At 40.2% G+C, this 10,699-nt stretch overlaps 1 protein-coding gene across 4 annotated transcripts in view; it reads right to left on the bottom strand.

The window, feature by feature from the left end:
• ABCC9 (ATP binding cassette subfamily C member 9) overlaps positions 1–10,699 on the bottom strand; it is a 132,179-nt gene that overhangs the window by 34,419 nt on the left and 87,061 nt on the right. For all 4 annotated transcript variants that reach the window (XM_017522963.2, XM_017522965.2, XM_037736492.1 and 1 more), the window contains one exon: positions 8,077–8,169. In XM_017522963.2, the coding sequence (XP_017378452.2) occupies positions 8,077–8,169 (93 nt within the window). The remainder of the gene's footprint in view (positions 1–8,076; positions 8,170–10,699) is intronic.

Consider the following 10,699-nt stretch of genomic DNA (forward strand, 5'->3'; position numbering starts at 1 on the left):
TTTTAGCTCTTTGTAAATTCTGGATATCAGCCCTTTGTCAGATGGGTAAACTGCAAAAATTTTTTCCCATTCTGTTGGTTGCCGATTCACTCTAATGACTGTTTCTTTTGCCATGCAGAAACTGTGCAGTTTGATTAGGTCCCATTTGTCTATTTTGGCTTTTGTTGCCAATGCTTTTGATGTTTTGGTCATGAAGTCCTTGCCTACACCTATGTCGTGGATGGTTTTGCCTAGATTTTCTTCTAGGGTTTTTATGGTGTTAGGTCTTATGTTTAAGTCTTTAATCCATCTGGAGTTAATTTTAGTGTAAGGTGTCAGGAAGGGGTCCAGTTTCTGCTTTCTGCATATGGCTAGCCAGTTTTCCCAACACCATTTATTAAAGAGGGAATCCTTTCCCCTTTGCTTGTTTTTGTCAGGTTTGTCAAAGATCGGATGGTTGTAGATGCCTCCGAGGCCTCTGTTCTGTTCCATTGGTCTGTATCTCTGTTTTGGTACCAGTACCATGCTGTTTTGATTACTGTAGCTTGTAGTATAGTTTGAAGTCCGGTAGTGTGATGCCTCCTGCTTTGTTCTTTTTGCTTAGAATTGACTTGGCTATGCGGGCTCTCTTTTGGTTCCATATGAAGTTTAAGGTGTTTTTTTTTCAGTTCTTTGAAGAAGGTCATTGGTAGCTTGATGGGGATAGCGTTGAATCTGTAAATTACTTTGGGCAGTAAGGCCATTTTCACGATATTGATTCTTCTTAACCATGAACATGGAATGTTTCTCCATCTGTTTGTGTCCCCTCTTATTTCGTTGAGCAGTGGTTTGTAGTTCTCCTTGAAGAGGTCCTTTACATTCCTTGTTAGTTGTATTCCTAGGTATTTTATTATCTGTGTAGCAATTGTGAATGGCAGTTCGTTCTTCATTTGGCTTTCTTTAAGTCTGTTTTTGGTGTATAGGAATGCATGTGATTTTTGCACATTGATTTTGTATCCTGAGACTTTGCTGAAGTTGCTTATCAGTTTCAGGAGATTTTGGGCTGAGACGATAGGGTCTTCTAGATATAAAATCATGTCATCTGCAAATAGAGACAATTTGACTTCCTCCTTTTCTGTTTGAATACCCTTTATTTCTTTTTCTTCCTTGATTGCTCTGGCTAGAACTTCCAGTACTATATTGAATAGGAGTGGTGAGAGAGGGCATCCTTGTCTAGTGCCAGATTTCAAAGGGAATGCTTCCAGTTTTTGCCCATTCAGTATGATGTTGGCTGTTGGTTTGTCGTAAATAGCTTTTATTATTTTGAGATATGTTCCGTCAATACCTAGTTTATTGAGGGTTTTTAGCATAAAGGGCTGTTGAATTTTGTCAAATGCCTTCTCCGCATCTATTGAGATAATCATGGGGTCTTTGTCTTTGGTTCTGTTTATGTGGTGAATTACGTTTATAGACTTGCGTATGTTGAACCAGCCTTGCATCCCCGGGATGAATCCTACTTGATCATGTTTGATCAGCTTTTTGATGTGCTGTTACAATTGGCTTGCCAGTATTTTATTGAAGATTTTTGCATCTGTGTTCATCATGGATATTGGCCTGAAGTTTTCTTTTCTTGTTGAGTCTCTGCCAGGTTTTGGTATCAGGATGATGTTGGTGTCATAAAATGACTTGGGAAGGATTCCCTCTTTTTGGATTATTTGGAATAGTTTCAAAAGGAATGGTACCGGCTCCTCTTTGTATGTCTGGTAGAATTCGGCTGTGAACCCGTCTGGACCTGGGCTTTTTTGGCTGGTAGGCTCTTAATTGCTGCCTCAACTTCAGACCTTGTTTTGGGTCTATTCAGGGTTTCGACTTCTTCCTGGTTTAGGCTTGGGAGGAGGCAAGTGTCCAGGAATTTATCCATTTCTTCCAGGTTTACTAGTTTATGTGCATAGAGTTGTTTGTAATAATCTCTGATGATGGTTTGAATTTCTGTGTAATCTGTGGTGATATCCCCTTTATCATTTTTTATTGCATCAATTTGGTTATTCTCTCTTTTCTTTTTTATTAATCTGGCTAGTGGTCTATTTTGTTGATCTTTTCAAAAAACCAGCTCCTGGATTTATTGATTTTTTCGAAGGGTTTTTTGTGTGTCTATCTCCTTCAGTTCTGCTCTGATCTTAGTTATTTCTTGTCTTCTGCTAGGTTTTGAGTTTTTTTGATCTTGCTCCTCTACCTCTTTCAATTTTGACAATAGGGTGTCAATTTTAGATCTCTCCTTGCTTCTCATGTGGGCACTTATTGCTATATATTTTCCTCTAGAGACTGCTTTAAATGTGTCCCAGAGATTCTGGTATGTTGTATCTTCATTCTCATTGGTTTAGAAGAACATCTTTATTCCTGTCTTCATTTCATTGTTTATCCAGTCAACATTCAAGAGCCAGTTGTTCAGTTTCCATGAGGCTTTGCGGTTCTGAGTTAATTTCTGAATTCTGAGTTCTAACTTGAGTGCACTGTGGTCTGAGAGACTGCTTGTTATGATTTCCATTCTTTTTCATTTGCTGAGGAGTGATTTACTTCCAATTATGTGGTCAGTTTTATAGTAGGTGTGATGTGGTGCTGAGAAGAATGTATATTCTGTGGATTTGGGGTAGAGAGTTCTGTAAATGTCTATTAGGTTTGCTTGGTCCAGGTCTGAGTTCAAGTCCTGGATACCTTTGCTAATATTCTGTCTGGTTGATCTGTCTAATATTGACAATGGGGTGTTAAAGTCTCCCACTATTATTGTGTGGGAGTCTATGTCTCTTTGTAAGTCCATAAGAACTTGCCTTACATATCTGGGTGCTCCTGTATTGGGTGCGTATATATTTAGGATCATTAGCTGTTCTTGTTGCATTGATCCGTTTACCATTATGTAGTGTCCGCCTTTGTCTCTTTTGATCTTTGTTCCTTTAAAGTCTATTTTATCAGAGATGAGAATTGCAACTCCTGCTTTTTTTTTTTGTTCTCCATTTGCTTGGTAAATCTTCCTGCATCCCTTTATTTTGAGCCTCTGTGTATCCTTGCATGTTAGATGGGTTTCCTGGATACAGCACACCAATGAGTTTAGGCTTTTTATCCAGTTTGCCAGTCTGTGTCTTTTGATTGGGGCATTTAGTCTATTTACATTTAGGGATAATATTGTTATATGTGAATTTGATACTGCCATTTTGATGGTAGCTGGCTGTTTTGTTTGTTAGTTGATGCAGATTCGTGATTGTGTTGATGCTGTTTACCATTTGGTATGTTTTTGGAGTGGCTGGTACTGGTTGTTCCTTTCTATGTGTAGAGCCTCTTTCAGGAGCTCTTGTAAAGTGGGCCTGGTGGTGATGAAATCTCTGAGTACTTGCTTGTTCGCAAAGGATTTTATTTTTCCTTCACTTATGAAGCTTAGTTTGGCCGGATATGAAATCTGGGTTGAAAGTTCTTCTCTTTAAGGATGTTGAATATTGGCCTTCACTCTCTTCTGGTTGTAGGGTTTCTGCTGAGAGGTCTGCTGTGAGTCTGATGGGCTTCCCTTTTTGGGTTACCCGACCTTTCTCTCTGGCTTCCCTTAGCATTTTCTCCTTCATTTCAACCCTGGTGAACCTGACGATTATGTGTCTTGGCGTTGCTCTTCTTGACGAATATCTTTGTGGTGTTCTCTGTATTTCCTAGACTTGAATATTGGCCTGCCTTGCTAGGTTGAGGAAGTTTTCCTGTTAATATCCTGAAGAGTATTTTCCAGCTTGGATTCATTCTCTTTGTCACATTCAGGTACACCTATCAAACGGAGATTAGGTCTTTTCACATAGTCCCACATTTCTTGGAGACTCTGTTCATTCCTTTTTAACCATTTTTTCTCTATTCTTGCCTTCTCATTTTATTTCATTGAGTTGATCTTCGACCTCTGATATCCTTTCTTCAGCTTGGTCAATTCGGCTATTGAAACTTGTGCATGCTTCGCCAAGTTCTCATGTTGTGTTTTTCAGTTCCATCAATTCACTTATATTCCTTTCTATGTTGTCGTTTCTCATTAGCATTTCGTCAAATCTTTTTTCAAGGTTCTTAGTTTCTTTGCATTGGGTTAGAACATGTTCTTTTAGCTCACAGAAGTTTCTTCTTACCCACCTTCTGAAGCCTGATTCTGTCATTTCATCACACTCATTCTCCATCCAGCCTTGTTCCCTTGCTGGTGAGGAGTTGTGATCCCTTGTAGGAGGGGAGGTGATCTGGTTTCGGGTATTTTCATCCTTTTTTGCACTGGTTTCTTCCCATCTTTGTGGATTTATCCACCTGTTGTCTTTGTAGTTGCGGACTTTCAGATTGGGTTCTAAGTGGACATTCTGTTTGTTGATGATGAAGTTATTTCTGTTTCTTAGTTTTCCTTCTAACAATCTGGCCTCTCTGCTGTAGGACTGCTGAGGTCCACTCCAGGCCCTGCTTGCCTGGGGATCACCTGCAGCAGCTGCAGAACAGTAAGGGTTGCTACCAGTTTCTTCTTCTGCTACCTTTATCCGAGAAGGATACCCGCCAAAAGTCATTCTGTTCTTTCCTTTATGAGGTGACTCTTTGGATATACGGGGGTCAAGGAGCTGCTTGAGGAGACAGTCTATCCTTTATTGGAGCTCAAGTGCTGAGCTGTGAGCTCCGTTGTTCATTCAGAGCTCCTGGGCAGGTACGTTTAGGTCTGCTGCAGCAGAACTCATAAACCGCTTTTTGTTCCCAGGTGCTCTGTCCTAGGGAGTTAGGGCTTTATTTACCAGTTTCCGTTGTGCTGCTTCCTTTTTTTTTTCAGGGCTGCTTTGCCCAGTAAGGAGGCAGTCTAGTCACTGTCTGCCTCCAGAGGGTTTGCTGTGCTGCTGTGGGCTCCGCCCAGCTGCCATGTGAGCTTCCCTGCATCCTGTTTATATGGGTGTCGTTAGAACTGTCTCAGCATTGGTGGCCCACCTCTGTAATGGCGGACTCTTGCTGTAATGGCAGGTTGCCTCGGCAATGGTGGGCTGGCTCAGCAATGGCAGACTACCTCCTTAGTGGTGGAGTGCCTTGGCAATGGTGCACGCCCCTCCCCCACAGAGCTGGATGGTTCCGGGTTCAGCTGTGCTTGCTGTGAAACTCTCAATCCAAAGAGTTTCTGATTGCTGTTCTTTTGTGGGTGTGGGATCAGCCAAGCCTGATCACTTGACTCCCTGCCTCAGAGCCTTCTGTTTTTTAGTCGAACAGTTGACTCTCTCCCAGGTGTTCTAGTTGCCTGTTGAAAAGGCGCTGGGTTCTGTGTGATTTCCCATGCAGCGCCTCACTGTGCCGGCTTAAACAGCAGCGCTGAGATTCGTGGGGTTTTTTGTTTTTTGCCCGGGAATCTCCTGGCCTGGCTCCCTGTTTCAGACCCCTTTTTAGTCAGATGAATGGGCACCTGTGCCTTCCCGGGGCTCCATTTGCCAGCTAAAAGGGCATCCGGACCAGTGTATTTTGTATGGAGAACTGCCATGCTGGGGTGCTGCAAAGCAGCCGCGCGGGCCAAAACAGCCACAGGGACCGAAAGGGCTGCGCCGGTGAAAACAGTCGCGCTGGTGACCCATGGGGCTCCTCCGCCTGGGAATCTCCTGGTCTGTCGGCAATAAAAATCCGTCTGGAAATGCGGCGTCCACTCACCCTCTGCGCTTTCACTGGGAGCTGCAATCCTGAGCTCTTCCTAAATGGCCATCTTGGATCCGTATCTCGCAAGCTCCTCTTTTCTTAATCCACACCCTCTCCCTCAGCAATGAAATCCATGGCCAAAACTTTTAACTATTATCCATAAAAGAATGATATTCAAACCTATTATCTTCTGCCCTTCGATATCTCTTAGACACCAGACCTATATCCTCAAAACACCATTAAAAAAGTCCAGCTGGATATCATTACTACCTACACCTGTGCATAACCAGACTCATCAACTTCTTCTCCAATTATCCGCATCATCTTCAATTTCCTAACTTGGAAAACTACCTGCTCATGGGAATCAGAATCTTAGAAGGAATCACCTTCAATTTTTCTCTCAATCTTACGCTTAACATTCAGTTTGACCCTAAATCTCATTGGTCCCACTTCCTAAATACTACTTAATCTGTGCTTTCTCTCCTGGTCTTTAGTTCCTTAGCCTGTCTTTGTAATCTCTCACGTGGACCACTGCAACACTCTCCTGGAGTCTCCTTGCCTTGAATGTTATCCATCCCCAGTTCATAGTAGTATCCCAGAGTTATCGTGATGAACACAACTCTGATCATACCACTTTGCTGTTCAGAATTCTTCAGTGACTACCTCATATTGAAAGAATCCAGTCTAAATTATTTAAAGGTACTTATTCAATGCCCTTTATGTATTGGCGTCTGCTGTGGTTTCAAGACTCATCTCCATAGCTACCTTCTCTGTACTTAATCTATGTTCCAACAATACTGGACACTTTTGACTTTCATATAAAATAAAAATCTTCATGTTTTCACACGTCTGTTACATCTTCTTTGAATATTTGATCTCCTTTATCTGCCAGGTCAATTATTCATCATTCAAAGGTTTGTTGTTCAATAATTATCTCTCCATTCCTTCTAGACAGAGTGCTACCCTGCTTTCTGACATAGCTGTTTCTTGTGATACATATACTAGACTATGTATCCTGCTGTGTTGCTATTTTTTTCTTGTGTTGCTGTATGAGCTCCTTAACACACCCCTTGCTAGCTACTTAGTCAATATATATTTATTGAGCACTTACTTAGTTCCAGGTACTTTTCCCAGCGAATGGTGCTACAACAGCGGGGAAAAAAAAAGAGCAGGGGGTGGGGAGATCTGATAGAACTTACATTCCAGTTGGACAGGACAGATAACTTGTTAACAAATAAAAACAATAATTTAAAATACTCAGATAAATACCACAAAGGAAATAGAAAGGATTACATGGCAGCTGTATGTGGAGAGGCTGTGGGGAGGGAGGGCGGCAGTGCCACTTTTTGCTGGTTGGAAATGAAAGGCCAGGCCTTTATAGTCTTTATATATCTACAGCAAGAAAAGTATCTGGCATATGTTCAGTACTCAAATAAATATTTCTTAAATAAATTGAATTGAAAGTACTTATTTGGTGAAAAAAGTAATCTTTAATATAGTGTACTTATTAATACCACTGATCATTGCTGGCTACTATTAGAATATAAATTTCATGTTAATATCTACATTCAATGCCAATAAGTAGTTTTGACATCTCCAATAAAAGGGATTGCACGTTATGATGGAAAAACATACCAGTGCAGAAAGTGTGTATGCTTCATGAGGCCACCTACATAGATTATGTACACATCCTGTGGAATGTAATGTTGTGGATAGTTGTCTTTTTATATTCTACTCTGTGACCCAATTCTATATTTAAAAGTAAGTTTCTTAGGTTAGAAAACTCTCTGGTTAAAATCTATATATACTTGCAATCAGGATTTCAGAAAACTATGACACGAAAATATCAATTTTCTAGATTAAATGAAATATTCAGTAATACCACTTTCTTTGCTAATCTTACTTGAACAGGAAAATTGGGATAGGTAATTTTTTGAAAGCAAACACTCGATCAAAAATTTAGGTTATTATTCTGTTTACAAACCTTGAAGAAAAAGGATTAAATTCTAAAACAACTTTGGTGTAATAGTATTCCGTTTATGAAGACTATTATTACTATTATTTATACATTTAACTTGTTTCTTGGATACTTCTTTAATAGTCAATGTGGTTAATGCTTTGCAGGCATAACATCAATTAGTCCAATGACTCTAAGGAGCGAGATAACTTTCTGCATTTAATAGATGAAGAAACCAAGGTTAGGGAATTTAAAAGCCTTATATCTAAGTCACACTGCTAGTATTTTTCCAATCTGTTTGCTTCATCCTTTATTATAGTTAGCATTTTGGATGAGCAAACTCTAACTCTAATCATTTAAACCAAATTTTTCTTATTCCTGGTTTAGCAAACTGTCAGGCACACAATGGGAAGATGAAACAAAATGAAATCAATGATCAGTTATTTATAGAAAAACATTTGTTGGTGATGCACTTGCCTAATCAGCTATATAAAAATGTGTTTACTCACCTAAAGGCCCGAATGGTGGTGAGTCCTTCCGCTGTTTCTGAGAAGTGACAGAGCAGAGGGAGCTGGGTACTATCGTCAAGCTCCTGGAGGTCCCTAGGAGAGAGAGAGACGGGCAAAAATAAACTTCACGTGTATCCAGATTCAAAGACCACCATGTTTATTCTTTAAAAGCAGGTTATTTTGTCATTTATTTGTTTTCTTCATTGAAATTATTTTCCCCTAGTACTCAGTTAACAAAAAGCTCAACAGCTTACAATCTAAAGAGAAAGAGAAAGAAAAAGATGGGTACATAATGAATACAGGTAGAAGCTGAACATAATGTGTTGTACAAAACTATCAGCTCTGGGTAACACCTAAAGTAAACTGCTACAGGACTCAGTGGAATGAGCACTTAATTCATACCTGGGACATGGGTGGGATTTTCCTTAAGCAGATGGAATTTAGGCAAAACCTTAAGCTTGATGAAGACTTCAACAAAATAGACAAGAAGCAAAATAACAAGAACAAGCACTGGTGTCTGAAGAATCTTGCAAGTTCAATCTGTCTGATGCTCAGAGTCCTTTAGGGCTGTTGTAGTGGGAAGAGGCTACGTAAAGGATATGGCCTTGTAAGAGTGACAGTATATTATAGAAACATCCTTAATGGGCTTAAGAAAAGATCACTGAAGACTAGAAATAAGGTAATCTGGCCGGGTGCAGTGGCTCATGCCTGTAATCCCAACACTTTGAGAGGCTGAGGTGGGTGGATCACTTGAGGTCAGGAATTTGAGAGTAGCTTGGCCAACATGGTACAACCCTGCCTCTACCAAAAAATTAGCCAGGCGTGGTGGTGCACGCCTATAATCCCAGCTACTCAGGAGGCTGAGGCAAGAGAATCACTTGAGCCCAGGAGGCAGAGGTTGCAGTGAGCCGAGATTGCTCCACTGCACTCCAGTCTGGGTGACAAAGCATGACACTGTCTCAAAAAGAAAAAACGTAACTGGAGCTGTCCTTTAATCTTTCAATCAACATAACTTGGGAGAGAATGCACAGGATGAAAGAGAATGGGTGAGTGAGGAAGATCAGTTAATATAGTCCATATAAGAGGATTTTTTAAAAGTTCAGAACTAGTGTGATGCTGGTAAAGTTTAAAATAAGAAGTATGGGAACGTGAGACAGTCAGAAGCCCTATTTGCTGCAATCATCAATTAGTTTTCAGTGGATAAATAAGTCACATATAGCTTGACTACTTCTAGTTTAGCAGACTTGAAAAATGAAAGTGCTGTTTACCAGAGTGGTAGTCAAAAGCACAGAAAGAAGGTATTTGGAGAGAAAAGACAATGAGTTTAGCTTGGGCCACAATGAGTTTGAACCCTTGCTTTCATGGAACTTCCATTCATAGTTTCTCTATGGAACTACAGGTACATGAATGAATGGAAATGCCTGAATCTGACCCTTTTGATAAAGATATATACTCAAGACAACTTTTTTTAAACCATATGAGCTAGCATTTCTAGAAGGCAGGCTAAGAGTTATACCACATATTTCAAACCATTCCATATTTTACTTCTCAGACCCTTTTTCCTATCCTTCTCTTGGTTTGGGTTGAGAAGGTTAGAGATGTAGTGTGGGCATTCACCTGCGAGGGTCAGCTGAACTGATGAATACGGTTCCATAATCTTCAACAATTAACTTAGGTCATTCCTGGCTGCCAGTGTCGTCTAGTCCCACAGACAAATGCAAATCTTTTCAAAGTGGAGTTTCTAAAATGTATTTCCTCATTCAGAATTTTCACATGGGGTTTGGGGGGAGAGAAAGACAGAAGGAAGTGGGAGAAGGAATATAAAGGAATGTGAATAGTCTGTTATTTTTAAACATAAAACCAAGTGGCTATTTGTAAATCTGACACAAACAACAGGTGGTCACTACATTGAGGTTTGGACTGAAGGAATAAAACTGTGGAAGGAAGAACCTTTGTTTATTAAACTCTGATAAAACTAAAGAGGTGAGGGCATTGCGTGATCTTGTATTCTTGCAAGAAGGAAACACTTACTTACAAAGCTAAGCATGCATTCGATCCTTGATTTTAAATATTCAAGTTTTCAAAGCATTTCCTGTAGCTAGTTCCCCACTTCAGTTCTCTTAGTATATACAAAAATAGTATGTTAAGCTGCCTGAGCTTTTCAACATGAGTGAGTTCTAAGGAACCTCAACATCCAGAAGGATCCTTGTCTGTGAGGTTTAGTATCACATGGTTATATTTGCTAACTTTCAGATAATTTCAAAAACAATAGTGTATAATCCATTGTCAATATTCTTTAAAATAATCATCCTCTCCATACTTTAGTCTCTAACAGATTATTCTCACTGATGATGAACAGAATTCACAATTCAAATTTGTACTGGACTAGAAATATTTTCCTAAACTTTGCACTCCTTTGTATTGCTAACGGGCAATAATGGGCCCAAATGAGTATGTGATTGAAGTAAGATATGACTGATGTCAGTGTTAAGAAGTCAAGGGCAAGGGCCGGGCGCAGTGGCTCATGCCTGTAATCCCAGCACTTTGGGAGGCCGAGGCGGGTGGATCACAAGGTCAACAGATCGAGACCATCCTGGTCAACATGGTGAAACCCCGTCTCTAC

The sequence above is a fragment of the Cebus imitator genome, unplaced genomic scaffold (genome assembly GCF_001604975.1).
Source record: "Cebus imitator isolate Cc_AM_T3 unplaced genomic scaffold, Cebus_imitator-1.0 Scaffold25, whole genome shotgun sequence".
Taxonomy (NCBI): Eukaryota; Metazoa; Chordata; class Mammalia; order Primates; family Cebidae; genus Cebus; species Cebus imitator.